The sequence below is a fragment of the Oncorhynchus mykiss genome, chromosome 2, assembly GCF_057628025.1.
Source record: "Oncorhynchus mykiss isolate SJ-2025 chromosome 2, ASM5762802v1, whole genome shotgun sequence".
Lineage (NCBI taxonomy): Eukaryota > Metazoa > Chordata > Actinopteri > Salmoniformes > Salmonidae > Oncorhynchus > Oncorhynchus mykiss.
In genome coordinates, this window is record NC_143023.1 from 49,267,186 (window position 1) to 49,290,860 (window position 23,675).

The 23,675-nt window shown below is 43.2% G+C and overlaps 1 protein-coding gene across 4 annotated transcripts in view; it reads right to left on the minus strand.

Moving 5' to 3' along the window:
* Nucleotides 1-1,284: 1,284 nt before the first annotated feature.
* The window catches only part of peak1 (pseudopodium-enriched atypical kinase 1), a 260,227-nt gene continuing 237,836 nt past the window's right edge, over nucleotides 1,285-23,675 (minus strand). For all 4 annotated transcript variants that reach the window (XM_036949915.2, XM_090201545.1, XM_090201544.1 and 1 more), the window contains 2 exons: nucleotides 21,428-22,179; nucleotides 1,285-6,409 (listed from right to left, as the gene is read on the minus strand). In XM_036949915.2, the coding sequence (XP_036805810.1) occupies nucleotides 5,084-6,409; nucleotides 21,428-22,179 (2,078 nt within the window). In that variant the 3' untranslated portion in view covers nucleotides 1,285-5,083. The remainder of the gene's footprint in view (nucleotides 6,410-21,427; nucleotides 22,180-23,675) is intronic.

Here is a 23,675-nt window from a genome sequence, read left to right on the forward strand (position 1 = left end):
GTTGCTGGGCAACACAGACTTTCAACTCCCTCTAAAGATTTTCTATGGGATTGAGATCTGGAGACTGGCTAGGCCACTCCAGGACTTTTTCTGCCCCACTGTATATGCAACATTTCATTGTCCTCCATTAGATTTTGTCTCGAGCAGATCAAGAGTCCATAATCATACATTTAATTTCTGAGGGACTTGTGTCAAGATGCAGAAAGACTGACAGATAAACAGACGGATAAACAGAGACAGACAGGCAGGCCCACAGACAAGCGTTATTATGACACGACAGTGTGCTAGAGACTGTATGGACTGTTGCATCATAATAATGTTTGTCCATCAACCAGCACTGACAACGCATCAATCTCCGACAGTCATTATTATTTTTTTTTTTACAATGGCAGTGGATTTGAGGCTACAGGAACATGCCGTTGCCCCATAGGCTCCGTTGTCATATTTCAGGAATGTTTTCAAATGTCTCCACCTTGTGGTCAATGCTGAGTAAATATTGATATCTAGTACTGTACTGTACAGTATGTTGTACTGTCCTGTGAAAAAGCACTTTTAAAAGTTCCTATTCTCTTAACTCATACCCAAATAATGTTGTCGACTCATATATTGGTATTTCTGGCCAAAGCATCAATTGGAGAAAAAAAAAAACACTTAAAAAACCCCACCTCAAACGTTAATCTCAAACCGACGTTTTCACAAAATCTTGCTATTTCCTCATAAAGGATGATGTCATCCTCCTGAGGAGGATTGAGCTGGCCAATCAGCGATCTACTCACATTAATATTTGTAATGACCGGTATACGCCCACACCATTCTGTTGTTGGGCTCTCCCCATTTCTGATGTTTCCATCATGATGCCCAACATATCCAGATGCCACAAGTGTCTTTAAGCTCTGTACATACCTTTTACTTATATGAGACTGACAATGAACAAGCGTTCAACTCACACAGATGAACTGACAAAACCACAGTTGCTCAATAGTCTAGAGTGGCTTCTCCCCAGTGTGTCATCTCCTTCATTTGCCTGGATAATCTGAAAGCACAGACGACGTGAAAGCAACATAGTGGTTAACTACAAGGTATTACCTTTCTCCAGTCTTGCCTTTGTTACGGCAGTGCAAATAAGTGGAAAGGAGTCAAGGGGAGGATCCTACCTCATAAGGAAGCCAACTAGACTGTCGGGATGCAGCCCTTGTATTAGGTCGGTTGATACACTTCATCACCACAAGAGGGACATGCAAGCGGCTGACACAGATCGGCAATAATGGGGTCTCACACACAATGTATATAAAAACATACATTTATTGTTGTGTTACTATCGGTTACTTGATCAACAATAAAATGGCAATAGGCCAAGAGATACACACATATATAGAAAGCCAAGAGAGTTTACTTTTTATGTTCAGTGGCGATTAAAATGCAATGATAAAAAACTGCGAACTCACTGTTGGCAACACTATCCATGAACAATGTGTTTTTAATGGTGTTTGTTATTCATTCAAAAACCCTCCTCTCAACTGGCTGTTAAAGTAGTTTAACTCGATCATTTACAAGAGGGAAAAATACTGTACATGAATCTGTATGCAAACACTCTTTTTTCCAAAAGGTGAGAACACTATAGTTTTATAACAACATTCTTCTGGACAGAAAAAAACAATTCACCAGTTTTCTCCCAAAACAAATGAGACAAAAAAGTCAAGCTGATGGTATCTTGTCTGTCGTGACAGACCGACCGAAAGTGGTGCACTGTAAATTCTGTAAATAGTGTAGATTATAGATTACATTAGATAATATAAATGTTGACTCTCTAGATACAAGGACAGCCACCAGTGCAGTCCACATGCATTCCTCTTTGACCTGAAGTCACCATTCCATGTCCTTGACATCACATCTGACCCTACATCTAAATACACAGGATCCCTTCCTCACAGTAGTTCCCAGTAGTTCTCTGCCACTGACCCAAGGTAGTGAGTGTCTGGCTGCTATGTCATGTTATTCATTTGGATATAGAAGGGAAACCATGGCAGAGTTTGGCCATCTTCTCACAGGATGCTGTTAGACGAGTAGAGGTGAATACGTAAAACAGTTCCATACTTAGTAAGAGAAACCAAACCTGCATGGACACGCACAGGATGACGAAACATTACAAGAGGAATCCCAAATATGTGTTTTCAGAGTCATACACCTGTTATGTTTAGAAATCTGTTGTGCAATGTGTGTAGTAAATCCCATTAGATCTGTTATGCCGGAGGCCATTGCACATTCCTATTGTGGATATATAAATCTAGAGAGTTACAGAATAAAAAATATCAGGGTACTCTGCTGGGTATTTGTGTCAAGCTATCAACTATAATTTGACATTTTTACAATCCTTTATTATAGGGATCTGCTGTGTCGAACTAGCACTGCTAGAGACGTCAACCTGTGAGTCCAAAGTATGTGGGATCTGCCGAAATCTCTCACATTGTTCAACCACAAAAGCACACAAACGGTCTCTATTGTCTTCAGTAAGCCCCCTAACTGATAGAAGCAAAGCCAACGTAAGCCATGTTTTTCAGTTGCATTGATTCCAGGCAGACAGACACAGGCCATAAAGCCAAACGCTCATTCATTTGGCTATAATGGACCACAAGCTGACTGTGTGCAGTGGCATCACCAATGCTGATGAGGCAGAGGGATGGATATGTATCTGCAACAGTTGTAGTGAGTTCCCATGGCAGCCCATAAAATGGATATATAGTGATGGGACAATAGGCATATGAATCTCAGTGGTTGGGTGGTGTGGTTAGATGTGCAGGAAGCAGGGGTTTAAGGCAGTGGCCATTCTCTACTGATCGGGAATGCTTGTCATGTATAGTGGTTAACTAGTGAAATGCCCCAAAATGGAGGCTGAGTGGCTAACACAGTCTATTGGGAATAATAAGTCCAGGTTCATGGGATCCTTTCAGTTCCAACCAAAGCTTCACTCCAGTCCAGAGAGACTCCTACATTCCATGTGCTGCTGCTGAGCAAAACACAGCGTGTTTCTTTCCACGAGGGCTGGAACTAGCCTGGTTAATCCAGACTGAGCAGTGTTACCAGGCTAGAACTGCTTTTTATTACGACCTGTCACTCCGTTTTGCTTCTACATTTCCATTCCGGCGCTTAGGAACGCTCGAGTTCTACTGAATGTGCAAAACATTGATCATATCACCCAGGCCAGAAGCAGTCAATTACAAACACACAAGCATCTTATATTAACAAATACAAGTATAATTAAAGACTAGAAACAAATACAAAAAAAAGAAAACCCAACAAGCAGCCCCTGAAACATCAAAGTCCCTCTACGCGCTGCAATAATGTTGTCTGAGCTCACCACAACAAGTTCCACATCAGGGTTTGAGACTAAATCCTGCCTTTTCAGCTAAACGTCATTGCCAGTTATGTGCCAGAAATAATAATGGAAGCGAGAATAACTGAAAAGTGATAAAAGTAGGCTACGTACATGTTTAAGTACAGTCATTTTCATAGTTCATAATAACATTTTACATGAATTGCACATATCCAAAGGAAAAATAGTGTTTGTCCACGAAACACACAACTAAAACAGACTTCCTAGTATTCGAAGTTCTGGCTTTGCTTAAAAACGGGCAAATTACATTGGGAGTGCTTTCATGTCCGACTATTGTCTAACTTCTCATCAATGATACTACGAAGCAACATGGCAGCCTGGATTGATTGCAGAATCATGTACTGTATTTAAGCAGTGGTAAGGGCACTTCAAATGACTGTGTTACAATGCATTCACCTTGATGGACTGAAACAGATGCCTCTTATATAAACATCTAAAATCTTGTCGCCTCAATGTATTTCTCAACTGTCAAAATGGAGACTGCGGGGCAGAACTTTGGCGATTCTCGGTTTGCATAACACACTTGGTGGTTGAAAAATAATTCCAACGATGTACCTAAGAATAAGGAGGTTTTTCCTCCTTATTGGGTGGTTTAGTTTATGGTAGAGGAGAAGATGTAATGCTAACTTTGGGCTGGGTGTCTGTCCTCCTTGGGGAACTGAGGAGCCTGTATTCTTCATTCCTAATCAATCGTCCTTGGAGCCTCAAACCTCCCTTTCTCCCCCCTCAGTAATGGTTGACAGTGAAAGGGAGTGGGCGAGCGCTGAGAAGATTATTGGAGATGTTTAGACTAGGACTGAACTGAAGCATTGGGGCAAGCATGACCCCTACACTATGCACGTTGACATTCTATCTTGAAATCCATTCAAAGCTAAACTCAACTGCATTATTCAAACGTCTTAGTTCAAGGTGACAGACAGCTCTAGTTAGGATAGCTCTGATCTGAAGGCTAAATCCCTCAGAATTCCCTATAGGAATAGACAGTTTTGAGAGGTGGCTACACAAACACACAGACAACAAGGGGATGTCAGAGCAACTGGAGACAGCATAGATTGGCTGGGCTATGTGGTCACTATCACTAGGCGTATGTCCAGTCTCAGTGCTGCCGTATTATTGTCACATACTGTGAACTGAAAAAACAAACCATGGCAAAGAGGACCTGTGCAATAATTGGCTAATAATGTGAAAGAAGACTCAAGTCTGAGGAGATTGGATCTTCAGATCGGGGCCCATTGAATTGAATGTGGAGATAACCTGTTGCTGTGACAACTCCAGCTGAGAGCAATTCAAGCATCCTTTTTGACGGTTTATGTTTTTTTCCTACTTGTTCATTGAAGCTCATTGAGATTTTACCAAGCGAGGACTATTTGCCAGTTTGTAGTATCAAAGCACTTTTTGTCTCATCCGAGTACTTCATCGTACATTGAAGCAGGTTTAATTTGATAACACCCACCCCCTACACTTTTTCCCACCAAAAGAAAAGATACACTGGTGAAACATCTGAGCACTGCATACAATGTCATAGTCCACAATAAGGCTAATGATTTATTACAGTTTTTTACCATAGATTTTCCGCTCATGGTTTGGTTGCGTTGTTGAAGGGACAGAGACGAGAGGGTAAGATCTGTTAGCATTACGACACGAGTCCAGAGAGAATTGGATGAGCGGTGAGAAGCTAGTGAGTAATGGAGCTCAGAGCGGTTGGGAGTGGGTCAGGTGTTGGGATTGGGTTAGGTGCTGCTGAGACTGGGTCAGATGCTGGGACTGTGAGTGTTGCTGCTGGAGGATGCGCACCACTCGGCTGAGCGTGTCTGTGGTCGCGAAGGCCAAGTACTTGCAGCACAGCCAATCCTCCAGGCTCACGCCACAGCCCGTGTCCAACGAGCGCTCTGCGAACTTGATCATCATCAGCGTCCTCTTCAGGTCCAGCCAGTTCTGGAGGGTGGTCTCATGCTGGCTGGAGTTGGTGCCTGATGTCTGGCCACTGGTGTAGCTGAGAGCCTGGAAGAGGTCCTCACGGGGCCCCCAGAGCAGACACTGCAGGCAGGCCCTGGCCTCGGCCATCTGGATCCTTTCCGAGGGGTTGACGGTGAGCAGGAGGCTGGCCAACTGCTGCAGGCCCTGGGAGTAGAGGGAGCGGGCCGGGAGTGGCGGTAGGTCAGCCCAGGTGTACTCCCTCTCCTTCAGCTCGGGTGTCTCCTCGAAGGGGTTGGGCCGGTGCAGCATCTCGTAGATGAGGATGCCTGTTTGGAACTCGTCGCACTTGCGATACTGCGTCGCTGTGACGATCTCGGGCGCCAGTCGCGACTGGTTGCACAGCGCGCTGGGGTCCACCACCAGGGGGCTCTTCTGCTTGGCCTGGGAGAAGTTGCTTATGATGAGGCGGGCAGGGCAGGTGGCGTTGGTGGCCGTGTTGGCAGCCCCTGCCCCGGAGGTGGCACTGTTGCTGCTGTTATTGTTGGGCTCGTGCAGGTCCAAGTTCCAGGGGTTTCCCGGGTGGCAGTGCACCAGCAGCAGGTTTTCCAGACGCAAATCACAGTGGGTCACGTGGTAGGGCTTCATGTGCTCCAGGCCCGAGCACAGCTGTAAAAGCAGCAGGCACACCTGACGTTCGTACAGGTCCGGGTTGCGGGCGTGCCGGACTGCGCCCTCCCGGACGAAGTCAGCAACGGTCTGGAAGGGCACCTCACGGGTGATCACCACCACTCGGCTGCGCAGGCAGCCGGTGGTGCCCATGTGGTGGCCTGGGATCTGGGCATCCTCGGCATGCCTGTTCTGCATGGCATTCGTTGTTTCGACAGTCTCCTTCTTCCTCCTTGACTCCTTATCCTTTGTCTCTTTCTGCCCTTCCTCATTGTCTTCCTCTTCCTCCTCCTCCCAGGGCAGCAGGCGGGGGGGGACGTCGGCCAGGAAGTGGCCACAGTCCTGCTGGATGTTGAAGTGGAGTGCAAGGCTCTGTCTCACCGCCAGGCTGTGGAAAAACTGCTGCTGGTTCTCCTTCACATTACACCGACAGATCTGGAGAAAGGGAGAGGGAGAGAGAAAAAGACAGTCAACATCTACAACAATTTCCACTACTAAGATATGTACAGTCGCTAGAGAAAGTTTACACACCCCTTGCAGTCTTCACATTTTCTGCCTTTTAATTTAATCTAAAAGGGGATTATATATTCAATCCCTCCCCCCCCCCATCAATCTACACAACGTACTCCGCATTTTCAAAATGAAAGAAAAATCATATAAATTGCGTATGTCTTCACACCCCTGACACTCTTAAGGATACGCCCCTTTTTTTAAATGTTCACCTAAAATGACATACCCAAATCTAACTGCCTGTAGCTCAGGACCTGAAGCAAGGATATGCATATTCTCGATACCATTTGAAAGGAAACACTGAAGTTTGTGGAAATGTTAAATTAATGTAGGAGAATATAACACATTAGATATGGTAAAAGATAATTCCATCATTTTTGAAATGCAAGAGAAAGGCCATAATGTATTATTCTAGCCTAGGCGCAATTCAGATTTTGGCCACTAGATGGGAGCAGTGTATTTAGACTGATTCAATGAACCATCTGTTCAAAATGTTGTATCAAGACTGCCCAAATGTGCCCAATTGGTTTATTAATACATTTTCAAGTTCATAACTGTGCAATCTCCTCAAACAATAGCATGGTATTCTTTCACTGTAATATCTACTGTAAATTGGACAGTGCTGTTAGATTAACAAGAATTTAAGCTTTCTGCCAATATCAGATATGTCTATGTCCTGGGAAATGTTCTTGTTACTTACAACCTCATGCTAATCACATTAGCCCACGTTAGCTCAACTGTCCCGCACCTTTGGCAGCCATTACAGCTGTGAATAATTTTTATTAAGATTCTACCAACTTTCTACAACTCTTAGCGCAACATACAGTGCATTCAGAAAGTATTCAGACCCTTCCCTTTCTCCACATTTTGCTACGTTACAGCCTTATTCTAAAATTGATTAAATATTTTTTCCCCTAATCAACCTACACACAATACACCAAAATGACAAACAGGTTTTAGACATTTTTGCAAATGCATTAAAAATAAAAAACATGAATACTTTATTTACATAAGTATTCAGACTCGAAATTGAGCTCAGGTGCATTCTGTTTCCATTGATCACCCGTGATGTGTTTCTACAACTTGATTGGAGTCACCTATGGTAAATGCAATTGATTTGGTAAGGCACACACCTGTCCATATAAGGTCCCACAGTTGACAGTGCAAAACCCAAGCCACGAGGTCGGAGGAATTGTCCGTAGAGCTCCGAGACAGGATTGTGTCGAGGCACAGAACTGGGAAGGGTACCAAAACATTTCTGCAGCATTGAAGGTCCCCAAAAACACAGTGGCTTCCACCATTCTTAAACGGAACAAGTTTAAAACCACAGAGACTCATCCTAGAGCTGGCCACCCGTCCAAACTGAGCAATCGAGGGAGAAGGGCCTTAGTCAGGGAGGTGACCAAGAACCCAATGGTCATTCTGACAGAGTTCCTCTGTGGAGATGGGAGAACGTTCAAGAAGGACAATAATCTCTGCAGCACTCCACCAATCAGGCCTTTATGGGAGAGTGGCCAGACGGAAGCCACTCCTCAGTAAAAGGCACAACAGGCAACTTGGAGTTTGCCAAAAGGCACTTAAAGACTCTCAGACCATGAGAAACAAGATTCTCTGGTCTGATGAAACAAAGATTGAACTCTTTGGACTGAATGCCGAATGCCAAGCGTCACGTCTGGGGTACCACCCTACGGTGAAGCTTGGTGGTGGCAGCATCATGCTGTGGGGATATTTTTCAGTCGCAGGGACTGGGAGATTAGTCAGGATCGAGGGAAAGATAAAAAAAAATTGTAACTTTTACCCCTTTTTCTCCCCAATTTCGTGATATCCAAATTGGTGGTTACAGTTGCTGCAACTCCCGTACGGATTCGGGAGAGGCGAAGGTCGAGAGGCATGTGTCCTCCAAAACACAACCTTGCCAAGCCGCACTACTTCTTGACACACTGCTCGCTTAACCCGGAAGACAGCCACACCAATGGCTGGAATGGAGGAAACTACGTACAACTGATGACCATGTCAGTGTGTATGTGCCCGACCCGCCACAGGAGTTGCTACAACGCGAATGGACAAGGACATCCCGGCCAGCCAAACCCTCCCCTAACCCGGACGACGCTGGGCCAATTGTGCGCCGTCTCATGGGTCTCCCGGTCACGGCCGGTTGCGACACAGCCTGGGATTGAACCCGGATCTGTAGTGAAGCCGTATGCGCTGCGCCACTCTGGAGGCCCCAAGAGAAAGATGAATGACACAAAGTACAGAGATATCTTTGATGAAAACCTGCTCCAGAGCGTTCAGAACGTCAGACTGGGGCGAAGGTTCACCTTCCAACAGGACAACGACCCTAAGCACACAGCCAAGACAACGCAGGAGTGGCTTCGGGAAAAGTGTCTGAATGTCCTTGAGTTGCCCAGCCAGAGCACAGACTTGAACCCAATCGAAGATCTCTGGAGAGACCTGGAAATAGCTGTGCAGCAATGCTCCCCATCCAGCCTGACAGATCTTGAGAGGATCTACAGAGAAGAATGGGAGAAACTCCCCAAATACAGGTGTGCCAAACTTGTAGCGTCATAACCAAGACTTGATAATATAATCATTGCCAAAGGTGCTTCAAAGGGTTTGAATACTTATGTAAATGTGATTTTGGTTTTTATTTTTAATACATTTGCAAATACTTCAAAAACATATTTTTGATTTGTCATTATGGGGTATTGTGTGTAGCTTGTTGAGGGAAAACAACAATTTATTACATTTTAGAATAAGGCTGTAACGTAACAAAATGTGGAAAAGGTGAAGGGATCTGAATACTTTCAGAATGCACTGTATATCCATTGTTTTGTCAAAATTGCTCAAGCTCAGTAAATTTGGTTAGGATTCATTGATGGACAGCGATATTCAAGCCTTATCTCTGATTTTTTTTTAAAGCAGATACAAGTTAGGATGGAGACTGGACCATTCAGGAACACTCAACACATCTTGGAAAGCCATTCTGGTGTGTAGACTGGCACAGTATTTCAGTCATGATACACAAAGATATTAATACGGAAGCCCAGTTTTTAGATAGCCTAAAGCAGGGCTGCTTTTGAGTAGGCGAGTGTGGAGCAGAGCATTTTTTAAATTTATTTAACCGTTATTTAACTAGGGAAGTCAGTTAAGAACAAATTCTTATTGACCAATGATGGCCTAACACCTGCCAAACCCGGACGATGCTGGGCCAATTGTGTGCTGCGCTATGGGACTCCCAATCACAGCCGGTTGTGATACAGTCTGGATTCGAACCAGGGTGTTTGTAGTGACGCCTCTAGTACTGAGATGCAGTGCCTCTCTCCGCTCTGGGCATGCTCTGCCTAGCATTTTTTATTTTCTTTATCACTATTCTTTTAATTCAGCCTGTCAGATTATTGGTGCATAAAAACAGCTCCACGGCAGTAATCTGCAGTCCCTAAAATACAGTTTAATTATCTAAAACCCCTAAGGGACAAATATTATTTTGCGAATTGTAATATCAGACCAGGTTTATCAGAAGGCATTAAGAATTCTGAATGGCTTCATATGCCCTGATTGGTAAATATTCCCAGAAAGCATTGAAACCCTTTGACTTTTTCCACTTTTGTTTAGTTTTTGGTCAACGATCTACACAAAATTCTCTAATGTAAAAGTGGAAGAGAAATGCTAACATTTGTAAAACAAAATAGGAATAAAACACTAATATATCTTGATTAGATAAGTATTCAACGCCCTGAGTCAATACATAGAATCACCTTTAGCAGCAATAACAGCTCAGAGTCTCTTTGGGTAAGCCTCTAAGAGCTTTCCACACCTGGATTATGCAACATTTGCCCAATATTTTTTTTTTTTTAATTCTTCAAGCTCTGACAAATTGGTTATTGATCATTGCTACACAGCTATTTTCAGGTCTTGCCATAGAGTTTTGATTAAAATCTGCTTGAAAATCTAACGCGGCCACTCAGGAACTTTCACTGTCTTCTTGGTAAGCAACTCTAGTGTAGATCTGGCCTTGTATTTTAGGTTATGCTCCTGCTTAAAGGTGAATTAATCTCCCAGAGTCTGGTGGAAAGCAGACTGAACCAGGTTTTCCTCTAAGATTTTGCCTTTGCATTGCTCCATAGCATTTCTTTTTTTATCTTGAAAAACTCCCCAGTCTTGAACAATTACAAGCATACCCATAACATGATGCAGCCACCACTATGCATACAAATATGGAGAGTGGTACATATTTTGGTTTTCTTCCAAAACATAAAACTTTGTATTCAGGACAAAAGGTTAATTGCTTTGCCACATTCTTTTGCAGTAATGCCTTGTTTTAGAATATTTGTATTCTGTTAGTATTGTGGATTAACTACAATGTTGTTGACCCGTCCTCAGTTTTTTCCTATCACAGCCATTAAACTCTCTGTTTTAAAGTCACCACTGGCCTCATGGTGAAACCCCTGAGCGGTTTCCTTCCTCTCCAGCAACTGAGTTAGGAAGGACGCCTGTATTTTTGTAGTGACTGGGTGTATTGATACACCATCCAAAGTGTAATTAATAACTTCACCATGCTCAAAGGGATGTTTGATGTCTGCTTTTTTTTCCCCCTGGTCTTTATGGTTGAATCTGTGTTTGAAATTCACTGCTCGACTGAGGGACCTTACAGATAATTGTATGTGTGGGGTACAGAGGTGAGGTATTTAGGCTTGCCATAAAAAGGGGTTGAATATGTACGGACTAAAGACATTTCAGCTTATAAAAATGGTTAACTTATGCATATTTTTAAAAACATTATTCCACTTTGACATTATATGGTATTGTATGTAGGCCAGTGAAAAAAAATCTCAATGTAATCCATTTTAAATTCAGACTGTAACACAACAAAATGTGGAAAAAGTCATGGGGTGTGAATACTTTCTGAAAGCACTTTTGTTTACCAAAGACCCCACATTTAGACATTAGTTAAACTTCTTCCTGCTAATAAAACTCTATACAATATTACTGTCAAAATAATCTGTGCACACCTCTGACATTTTTTTGCCCTGTTGGTGGCTTTTGACTCATAGTAGCTTGAAGTGTTCGAAATGGCCTAAATCAGTTTGTGTCAGTCTGCACAGAATAGCAAGGTAGTAATCATTTATATTAATACTGCAAGAGGCTACAAAACTGCCACAGCAAGTTGATCCCTGCAATGCAAGGATTTATTTAGCAATCCGTCCGCCAAATCCATCCATTATGCATGGTTCTCTCTCTCAAGTGCTCCTTCGAGGATGCATTAAAATCAATATTTTTTTTAGCTTTGCCTTATCAAATTAATATTTGATTCAATAAATATTTTCAAATCACGTAGTATTGTTACTCGACTGTGTTGAATTCATTTCCGTTAACTCTGAGTGAAAAAGACGTGGGTCGGGCCTCATTCACATAATTCCACCATAAAATCCTACAATGTGATTTTCTGGATTTTTTTTTCTTGCACAATTGGTGGCTGACTACCTACTTTTTTGCCCCACTGTATTGCACTTTTACATTCTTCTCCAACACTTTGTTTTTGCATTATTTAAACCAAATTGAACATGTTTCATTATCTACTTGAGGCTAAATTGATTTTATTGATGTATTATATTAAGTGTTATATTAAGTAAAAATAAGTGTTAATTCAGTGTTGTTGTAATTGTCATTATTACAAATATTATTATTATAAAAAAAAAAAAAAACATTATTATTATATATATATTTTTAAAATCGGCCGATTAATCGGTATTGGCTGTTTTGGTCCTCCAATAATCGGTATCGAGGTCGGTCGACCTCTACTCTGTAGCCATGTGAGACTGTCCTACTGGACTCTGTGCCGGTCCCTACTTACTCTGTAGCCATGTGAGACTGTCCTACTGGACTCAGTGCCGGTCCCTACTTACTCTGCAGCCATGTGAGACTGTCCTACTGGACTCTGTGCCGGTCCCTACTTACTCTGTAGCCATTTGAGACTATCCTACTGGACTCTGTGCCGGTCCCTACTTACTCTGCAGCCATGTGAGACTGTCCTACTGGACTCTGTGCCGGTCCCTACTTACTCTGCAGCCATGTGAGACTGTCCTACTGGACTCTGTGCCGGTCCCTACTTACTCTGCAGCCATGTGAGACTGTCCTACTGGACTCTGTGCCGGTCCCTACTTACTCTGCAGCCATGTGAGACTGTCCTACTGGACTCTGTGCCGGTCCCTACTTACTCTGCAGCCATGTGAGACTGTCCTACTGGACTCAGTCCCGGTCCCTACTTACTCTGCAGCCATGTGAGACTGTCCTACTGGACTCTGTGCCGGTCCCTACTTACTCTGCAGCCATGTGAGACTGTCCTACTGGACTCAGTGCCGGTCCCTACTTACTCTGCAGCCATGTGAGACTGTCCTACTGGACTCTGTGCCGGTCCCTACTTACTCTGCAGCCATGTGAGACTGTCCTACTGGACTCTGTGCCGGTCCCTACTTACTCTGCAGCCATGTGAGACTGTCCTACTGGACTCTGTGCCGGTCCCTACTTACTCTGCAGCCATGTGAGACTGTCCTACTGGACTCTGTGCCGGTCCCTACTTACTCTGCTGCCATGTGAGACTGTCCTACTGGACTCAGTGCCGGTCCCTACTTACTCTGCAGCCATGTGAGACTGTCCTACTGGACTCTGTGCCGGTCCCTACTTACTCTGCAGCCATGTGAGACTGTCCTACTGGACTCAGTGCCGGTCCCTACTTACTCTGCAGCCATGTGAGACTGTCCTACTGGACTCTGTGCCGGTCCCTACTTACTCTGCAGCCATGTGAGACTGTCCTACTGGACTCTGTGCCGGTCCCTACTTACTCTGCAGCCATGTGAGACTGTCCTACTGGACTCTGTGCCGGTCCCTACTTACTCTGCAGCCATGTGAGACTGTCCTACTGGACTCAGTGCCGGTCCCTACTTACTCTGCAGCCATGTGAGACTGTCCTACTGGACTCAGTGCCGGTCCCTACTTACTCTGCAGCCATGTGAGACTGTCCTACTGGACTCTGTGCCGGTCCCTACTTACTCTGCAGCCATGTGAGACTGTCCTACTGGACTCTGTGCCGGTCCCTACTTACTCTGCAGCCATGTGAGACTGTCCTACTGGACTCAGTGCCGGTCCCTACTTACTCTGCAGCCATGTGAGACTGTCCTACTGGACTCAGTGCCGGTCCCTACTTACTCTGCAGCCATGTGAGACTGTCCTACTGGACTCTGTGCCGGTCCCTACTTACTCTGCAGCCATGTGAGACTGTCCTACTGGACTCTGTGCCGGTCCCTACTTACTCTGCAGCCATGTGAGACTGTCCTACTGGACTCTGTGCCGGTCCCTACTTACTCTGCAGCCATGTGAGACTGTCCTACTGGACTCTGTGCCGGTCCCTACTTACTCTGCAGCCATGTGAGACTGTCCTACTGGACTCTGTGCCGGTCCCTACTTACTCTGCAGCCATGTGAGACTGTCCTACTGGACTCTGTGCCGGTCCCTACTTACTCTGCAGCCATGTGAGACTGTCCTACTGGACTCTGTGCCGGTCCCTACTTAAAAGTAATAGATTTTGAGAAATAGCATCCACACACGGCGGCTGCTTCATCAACGTATTTTTCAATGTTTATCTTTTTAAATATATTCCATTCTCCTTTCTCTTGTTTATATTATGGCTGTATTCCCACTAATATTCCTTTATGTAATCAAGCTTTTACATGTGCATTTTTCTGTCTTTATAATAAGTATAATATTTCATTTGTAGCGAGCATTTCCCACGCTCAATGCACATGTGAAGCCTGTTGGTGTTTGCAGTGCGCAAATCATTTGATCGCTGCAGCTTGATATAATTTATTCCCTTTAATTCATGAAAAGAAGCTGATACTGGCCTTTATTATTTAGGATTTATTTGAGATATTTTAGCTTCATTAAAATGTATTTATATTATGGTGTTTCTATTCCAAGAAAAAACAATATATATTTTACAGTAGCCTATGTATTGCCTATCTAAAACCTCCACGTATCGTAGAAAGTAGAATATAAACTATATATAGGCTACTGTGGGTGGGGTAGGCTAAATAATGACAACTGAATAGGCCTAGTGAAAATAATAGTGATAAAGGAAATGATAAATGCCAGGCAGAGCATGCCCAGAGCTTGTGGCTGAGCATTACCAGAGCAAAATTGGAGGTGAAATGATGCTCTGCTCCTCGCGCCACACTTGCCTACTTATACACTCGGGCATTCAAAAGCAGCACTGTTTTAGGCTGTCAAAGAACTGTCATATCAACGGATGGCTGCAGGCATCGCGGTCTGACAAGCTGCATAACAAATGAGGCATAATTAGACACAAGAACAATTCAGTCATTTGAAAGAGATACTAAGTTATTCAAACAATAAACTACGTGGTTCAAACAAGATCAGGCTACTACTTTTTTCTATAACTTGTCCTTGTGGTAAAAAATGATGTGGGTAAAACAAAGTGTGAATTAAAAGTACGAGTCTCGGAGCATCGTAGCACCATTTGGTGCAAAAACTCGACTTATCCAGTTGCGGCCAACTTCTTGGAAGTAAACCACTCGATTTCGACCCCTACGTTATATCGGCATCGAACATGTCACCCTCCCTAGGAGAGGGAGACTATTTATTGTTAAAACGAGAGGCTGCCTGGATCTTAATTTAAAGACCCTTGCTTCTCTCGCTCTCAACGTAGACTTCGATCTGAAGCCATTCTTGTGATTGTGATTTTGCTATTGTAAATGTCTGTAGGCTTATGTTGCTAAATTGTATCTATAAATCGTATGCTATCCCATCCATGTTTTTGGTACGTTATTTTTACATCTGAGAATTAACCAATGATATCAGGCCACAGCCAGCCATGATTACAGACACCTGTGTGTGTGTCCTTTGACACTATATAAACTAGTGAACCGCAGTGTTTGTCATTATACCCTGACGAAGACAGCTTGTCTGTTGAAACATTGGATATTAGGTTATAACATTATTGCATCTGAGCTCCTAGAGTGTGAGACTCTCCTCTTCTTTGTCAGTGTTCTACTCCGCTAGCCAGCACCTCACCTAAACAGATGTGCATTTCTTTCGACCTCTAGATTCATTCTTTAGTTTTGCCTTGAGCTTCAGGGTTTTTGTATTTTGATGTATTTTTATGCTATAGATCCTGCAATGGCTTAGGACTTTTGTGAATGCACTAGACTAAAGTACAGAGGCGTCACACACCTCATACAATATGCATTAACCAAATCCAAAACCAGAACTTTACAAAACTTTGCAAGAAATAGAATTTCCTCTAAGGGTCCACGATCAACATATGATTGTTTTTTTGAAGAAGCCCTGATAGAGCACTGTCAGATTGTGAAAAACAGATTTCTGTAACTTCAGTCAAAAAATGTTTTGCTCTCTCTCTAAATCCACAGGGAAGGTCCAGAGAAAGAGAGAGCAAGCTAGAGAGAGAGAGAGATTCTCTATGTCTCATCCCTTTCTTCAGATGTGCATCATTGTTCATGTCATCATCTTGTGCAAAGCTGGGAGAGGAGAGTACCCGCTGTCACAGGCATTGGTGGGAGCGCTTCTCTTCTCATAACCCCCAGTGACACCATGTGCAGCTCACTGTCGCTCTCATTCTCCCCACTTTGATCAAAGCACATAGAACACAGGGAGCAGCCAATCTCCAACAGGCCACATTCTCTGACTGAGACAATCATTCATTTGACATGTATATATGATATTATAAATGCCTCACATGCGGCTAGTAATAAGACGAAGCAATTAGCTTATAAAAGGTTTATCTGACTGCAGAAAGATGATTTAGTAATATGTAAGATCACTACAGCTGAGTTACAGTAATAGGCAACGTCTGAGAATGGAATTCTACATACAAGTGTATTTAATTACTTTGTCAAATGAATGGATTCATATAAAAGGAATACTCTTAAACAAGGCAATACTGACATTAACAAAGCATAATTCTAGGCATATTGATCGTAAGGTTAACTTGGAAGTCAAAGCATGGACAAAGAGATCCCTACTAGGCCAGAGGCCTAGGAAATGAGAATTGATCATACAACCTTCCTCCATTAACTGGACACAGAATAATAGAGAGAAAAGGGCATTTCATCCCAATTATAACATCTGAAACTGTAACCTCTCAACCCAAAACCAACCCCCATTCACCAATCAAACGATGCCACGTTTACAGTAACCTAAACACTCCCAGGCCCTATCTCAACAGAGGGCCACATCATTTAAGAGCTTGTGTGTGGGATTAGACCAATGTAAATAAAACAGAAATCCTGAGGACAATAAAACCTCAGAGAAATTTAGAGTTCACCCTGTCCAGATTCAAGTTAGCACAGAGATCATCCATCCATATAGACAGCATCAGAGTTATCCTCAGAAAACAGCTACCACAGAGATCATACATCCATATAGATAACATCAGAGTTATCCCTCGAACAGTTACCACAGAGATCATCCATCAATATAGATAACATCAGTTATCCCTAGTGAACAGTTACCACAGAGATCATACATCCATATAGATAACATCAGAGTTATCCTCAGAGAACAGTAACTACAGAGATCATAAATCCATATAGACAGCATCAGAGTTATCCTCAGATAACAGTTACCACAGAGATCATACATCCATATAGACAGATTCAGAGTTATCCCTAGTGAACAGTTACCACAGAGATCAAACATCCATATAGACAGCATCAGAGTTATCCTCAGAGAACAGTTACCACAGAGATCATACATCCATATAGACAGCATCAGAGTTATCCTCAGATAACAGTTACCACAGAGATCATACATCCATATAGACAGCATCAGAGTTATCCTCAGAGAACAGTTACCACAGAGATCATACATCCATATAGACAGCATCAGAGTTATCCTCAGAGAACAGTTACCACAGAGATCATACATCCATATAGACAGCATCAAAGTTATCCTCAGAGAACAGTTACCACAGAGATCATACATCCATATAGACAGCATCAGAGTTATCCTCAGATAACAGTTACCACAGAGATCATACATCCATATAGACAGATTCAGAGTTATCCCTAGTGAACAGTTACCACAGAGATTATACATCCATATAGCCAGCATCAGTTATCCTCAGAGAACTGTTACCACAGAGATCATACGTCCATATAGACAGCATCAGTTATCCTCAGAGAACAGTTACCACAGAGATCATACATCCATATAGACAGCATCAGAGTTATCCCTAGTGAACAGTTACCACAGAGATCATACATCCATATAGACAGCATCAGTTATCCTCAGAGAACAGTTATCACAGAGATCATACATCCATATAGACAGCATCAGAGTTATCCTCAGAGAACAGTTACCACAGAGATCATACATCCATATAGACAGCATCAGAGTTATCCTCAGATAACAGTTACCACAGAGATCATACATCCATATAGACTGCATTAGAGTTATTCTCAGTGAACAAGTTTTATAAAGGATAATTATATAGTATCCTTGGTTGGTATCTATCAGTCAGTCCTCTAGATATTGTAACAGAGATACATTTTGGCTGCTCAGAGGGGGAAGGCCTGACTAGTCCTTGGGCATTGTCCTTTGTTTCTGGACCATTTGCCATGCAATGGTCTAAACAGGGAGAAATATAGGACAGCATAACCCTTGGGCTTTCAGTTGTACTATAGTTGTATTTCATATTGGTGAGCTGTTACTGGATGGTTATTACAATAACAAATTCATGTTGTGGCTATTTTGGGCAAATCAAAGTTTGTCTGAAAGTTTGCCTACTTGGGAAACAGGACAACAAATCTAGAAGTGCACACTGATGACTAAACTAAAACAGAATGGACATACAACAACTTCATCTAAATGGTAATAGGCATTCGTTGTCCTTCCTTTGAACTGAAAATAATAGGTATGAGTGACCCTGACAGTTCTATATAGCCTAGAGCTTTATTTCCTTTATTTCCTTACTTTCCTCATCACTTTTCTTATGAGTTGATGAGAGTCAGTGTGACAGTTTCTTTGCACCCACAGGGTTGTTTGAACTGTGAAGTGATTCAATGCTAGAAATAGTCACACTGTTCATGGTACACTTCTCTGCGAGAATAAGGCTAAATAACAAACCAGGGTTGGTATCAATTTATTATCATAAATGCATACTGCATTGACATTCAATTTGAATTTGATTTGCCTAGTTGAATTAATTCAAAAAATGGACTTGAATGGAACTGAGTGATTTTTCCCAAAGGAAGTTCAATTGAAATGCATTGAATTGGTATCAAGTATAGAGCTATCAGAAGCCTAACCTTGAAATAGAAATTGCTTTCCAAAAACCTTGGAGATATGACGCGCTCCTGCAAATCTGTGAAAAGCTGACTGACTGCGAATAATAAACACACTGTTAAATAGTCATGACTCAAATGCATAAACAGATCTATTTTGTTGATGTGTTGAGGGAGCAGAGAGCGCTATCTTCCTGCACACAACTGGGGCACATTGATATTATGGAGGGTGGAAACTTTTTTAATTGGGTCGCTAGGCTATTATGACTGCATGTGGATGCTCTTGTTTGTCTTATTTCTCAGGGAAATCGCCCGGGAAAACCACTCCTTCTCTTGAGCCTGGCCCTTAACGTGGAGAGAAGGCTTTGAAGTGCTTTGTGGAGCGCTGAGTGTTTTTCTGCCACGTAAATAATGCAGCCGCTACGAGCCTTCAGAAAGTATTCTCATACTGGCAGTATTACTGTGGTGCCTTATCGTAAACATCATGCACGTTTTGTCATATTTTTATCCTGTGCAGACTTCCTTCTTTTCACTCTGTCATTTCAGGTCAGTAATTGTGGAGTAACTACAATGCTGTTGATCCATCCTCCGTGTTCTCCAATCACAGCCATTAAACTCTGTAAGTGTTTTAAAGTCACCATTGGCCTCAATGGTGACATCCCTGAGCGGTTTCCTTCCTCTCCGGCAACTGAGTTAGGAAGGACGCCTGTATCTTTGTAGTGACTGGTTGTATTGATACACCATCCAAACTGTTATTACTAACTTCACCATGGTCAACATTTGCTTCTTTAAAAAAAATGTTTTTTTTACAAATATATCAATAGGTGCCCTTTGCGGGGGATTGGAAAACATCCCTGGTCTTTGTGGTTGTATCTGTGTTTGATAATTGTATGGGGTACAGCGATGAGTTGGTCATTAAAACATAATGTTAAACACTGTTATTGCACACAGAGTCCACGCAACGTATTATGTGACTTGTTAAGCAAATGTTTATTCCTGAACTTATTTAGGCTTGCCATAACAAAGGGGTTAAATACTTATTGATTCAAGACATTTCAACTTTTAATTATTTTGCATTCAGTCTGTAACATTACACAATGTGGGAAAAGTGTGAATACCTTCTGAAGGCACTGTATCCCCAGCTCCATGCTTATATTCAGTTCCCATCTGGCAGGCAGCCCACACACAAACACGCTAATGTAGCCATTTTTAGAAAGAATTTGGGGTTTCATTTGGGTTTCTGCCCTAACACAACACAGCTGATTCAAATAATCGACTAATCATCAAGCTGTGATCATTTGAATCAGTTGTGTAGTGTTCGGGGGAAAAAACACTAAACGTGCACCGCTTGGTATCCTGAGGACCGAGTTTGGGAAACACTGCTCTAGTGGTTGTAAAGTGTTGGTCCCATGTTTCATGAGATGAAATAAAAGATCCCAGAATTTTTCCATACGCACAAAAATATTATTTCTCTCAAATTTTGTGCACAAATGTGTTTACATCCCTGTGTGTGTGAACATTTCTCATTTGCCAAGATAATCCATCCACCTGACAGGGGTGGCATATCAAGACGCTGATTAAACAGCAGGATCATTACACAGGTGCACCTTGTGCTGGGGACAATAAAAGGCCACTTTAAATGTGAAGTTTTGTCACACAACACAATGCCACAGATGTCTCAAATTTTGAGGGAGCGTGCGATTGGCATGCAGACTGTAGGAATGTCCACCTGAGTTGTTGCCAGAGAATTGAATGTTAATTTCTCTACCATAAGCTGCCTCCAACGTCATTTTAGAGAATTTGGCAGTACGTCCAACTGGCCTCACAACCCCAGACCACTTGTAACTACGCCAGCCCAGGACTTCCAAATACGGCTTCTTCACCTGTGGGATCGTCTGAGACCAGACACCCGATGAAACTGAGGTGTATTTCTGTCTGTAATAAAGCCATTTTGTGGGGAAAAACTCATTCTGATTGGCTGCGCCCCTGCCCAGTCATGTGAAATCCATAGATTAGGGCCTAACAAATGTATTTCAATTGACTGATTTCCTTATATGAACTGTAACTCAGTAAAATCGTTGAAATGGCTGCATGTAGCGTTGAAATGGCTGCATGTAGCGTTAAAAATGTTGTTCAGTATAGATGATGCATGTATGAACTACACATTGACACACTCAGATCAAAGCGGGAGGTTAAAAAATACTTACTAGTTGTCAAAGTTCCAGAGCATGTCTTTCACTGAGTGCTATGTGATAGTTACTATAATACAATTATTCCCTTGGTAATATTTTATTTTCAAAGCTAAGAAATTCACTTCAGCGGGAAGGTAGTTGAGAGAGGACAGAGCTGGTGACTTCCAAGCCATGGCAAACAGAGACACGCAGGACTCAGTGCCCAACAGGCTTAAACTAGATTATTTAGAAGAGTTTTCATGAATAAGTGAAGATTAAATATATATATATTTATTTATTAAAAACTATTTAACTTAAATAAAGCTGCTCTCTTGAAGCTCAAAGAGATCTCACAATATTTATTTTGATCTCAAAATAAATCACTCAGGAATATGAAATTATTTTATTACTACTACTTAGAGTGCAAAGGCCTCCCTTTTGAAACCTTTTGGTCATACCTTGATGGCGTAGTTGACCAACGGATCCTTGGCATAGGAGGCAGTGTAGTAAACAGAGTCTCCGGCTTCGCAGCAGGGCTTCCCTGTGGTCAGCCTGAAGTGCGACCAGCTGTCTGTGCCAAAGCGCAGGTGGTCCTTCTGCCCGGCCATAAAGCGGTCCTCGCACTTCCCCGCCAGCTTCCTCAACGTGTCCGTGTGCAGCCCCCGGATGCGACCCACCACCTCCTCCCAGCTGTCCATGCCATTGTAGAGGGCCTGCCTCTGGGGTTTGCTGTCCACCCTGGCCGTGGTCCGGGCCTTACCCGCCAGGGACTCTGCACTGTGGCAGCCCCGTCGCTCCCTCCCCGTGGTGGCGCTGGGGGCCGAGGCCAGGCACGACAGGCTGTTGGCCCCTCGGCCCTTGTTGACGGCCACCACAGGTCTCTCCAGGGAGTCCCCACTCTCCTGGTCATGAGCGCGGGCCTCGGAGCTGAGCGAGGAGCTGTGGCTGCCCGTCTCCCAGGTGGAGTCCAGGTCGTACAGGGGGTTGGCTACGCTCAGGTTGGTACCCCCGGGTTTCGCCTCACGCTTGGGCCTCAGAGGGAGCTCCTTTCCCAGGCTGGAGGTCTCTGTACTGGGGCGGGCTACCGACTTCTTGGGCAGCGGGGGTGGAGTGGCTTTGGAGGCCTCCTCGTCCAAGTCGGCCAGGGTGTCATCCGAAGCCTTGATGTTCCGTGGGTGCTTCAGCGGGATCATGTTGGCTCTGGATTGACCTGCGAAAGGAAAGAGAGATTACAACAACAACGCACGTTTCAATCATCAACAGTTCATCATCACCAAGTTATTGAGTCAAACGATTTGCCTGTATAGAGAACCTAAGACATCCGACAACCCTATTCCTCTGACAGTATTCTCATTCTTTAGTTCTCATGTACAGTAGCTACATATGCTGCCTAGTTCCTCCCTGCGATAGGTCCTGGGGCGAATTCAGGACACCAACCAGAACAGAACAGCTGGTAGTAAGTCTGTCCAACTAGCCACCATGTGGTTCGAAAGTAAATCTCTCCTCAAGTGGTTTTCAGAGAGGCTTAAGGAGGCACTTGGAAAGTGATTTTGTCAGCGGGCTTTAGTTAACAGTGCCCTAATTTTGTCCACCATGGCAGAAATCCCTAGATCCCTCAAGCTTTTCTCCAGAGTGATGGTTTGGTGGGGGTCCCCAGTCAGGGTGAAAAGGACCACAGAAAACTCACACAGCTTGAGTGACGGGAATTAAAAAGCATTAAGAATAGCCATTGTGTCACTCGTCAGAGAAAGTGTATTGTAGACTTTGATGCATACACTTCAGGGAACTGTAAAAAAAAAAAAAAAAAAAAAAAAAAAAAAATTATTGTAAGACATTACAAGTTGTAGGCTTGTCCTTGTTCTGAATCCCTTCTCATCTTCCTTTGACATTTTGGTTAGGCCTGGAATGTCATTAAACACTGAATGAGATTTCAAGATGTTAAAAATGAAAACATCTGTTAGTACACACCAATCCAAAATACTCTTGGCTGCCTTATCATTTAGATGCTAAATAGGCTACCAAAGATCTGAATATCGCCTGAAGGGAATCAAGCAAGCCTTCTATCACTCGTGTAAGATTCTGTCCAAGACTGGGAGGCCTCTATCCATCATCTTGTCTAAGAACCAAGATATGGAGAAATGAGCACTGAGGATCAGATAGAAATAAGAGGCAACATTTGTTTTTAAAGGAAAACAACAGTATTTAACATTTTCCCTTGCAAATCCATTGTAATCCTGCTAAAGACAACCATCTTTAGCCTAATCCAAATGTATGAATGACCCTGCCACTAATGCTCTTGCTACTACTTTCACTTGGAAAATCCTCCTGAAACGTGTACACACACACGCACACACACACACACACACCAATGATTTTCAGATCAATGAACAGAAGCAGTGTTTCAATCTGTTCCTGTTCCCCCAGGGGCAGTATAGTTTTGTTTTAGCCCAGCACTAACCCATGTGATTCAACTAAGTTAAACACTGAGCATTTGATCAGTTGAATCAGGTGTGCTGGCCTGACAACAAATATGTGCAATTGACACAGTACTAGGCCAAAAGTAAAAATGGCTTTAAGTGACCTATTTCTAGATTTAGTCCTATAACACTGCACTGGTCCAGCTGCACGGTGACATGAGGATTCTGCTTCTTGGAGAGTCTACGTCACCAACTCAGGAGAGATTGCTCTGCTATTGCCCATGCCTAG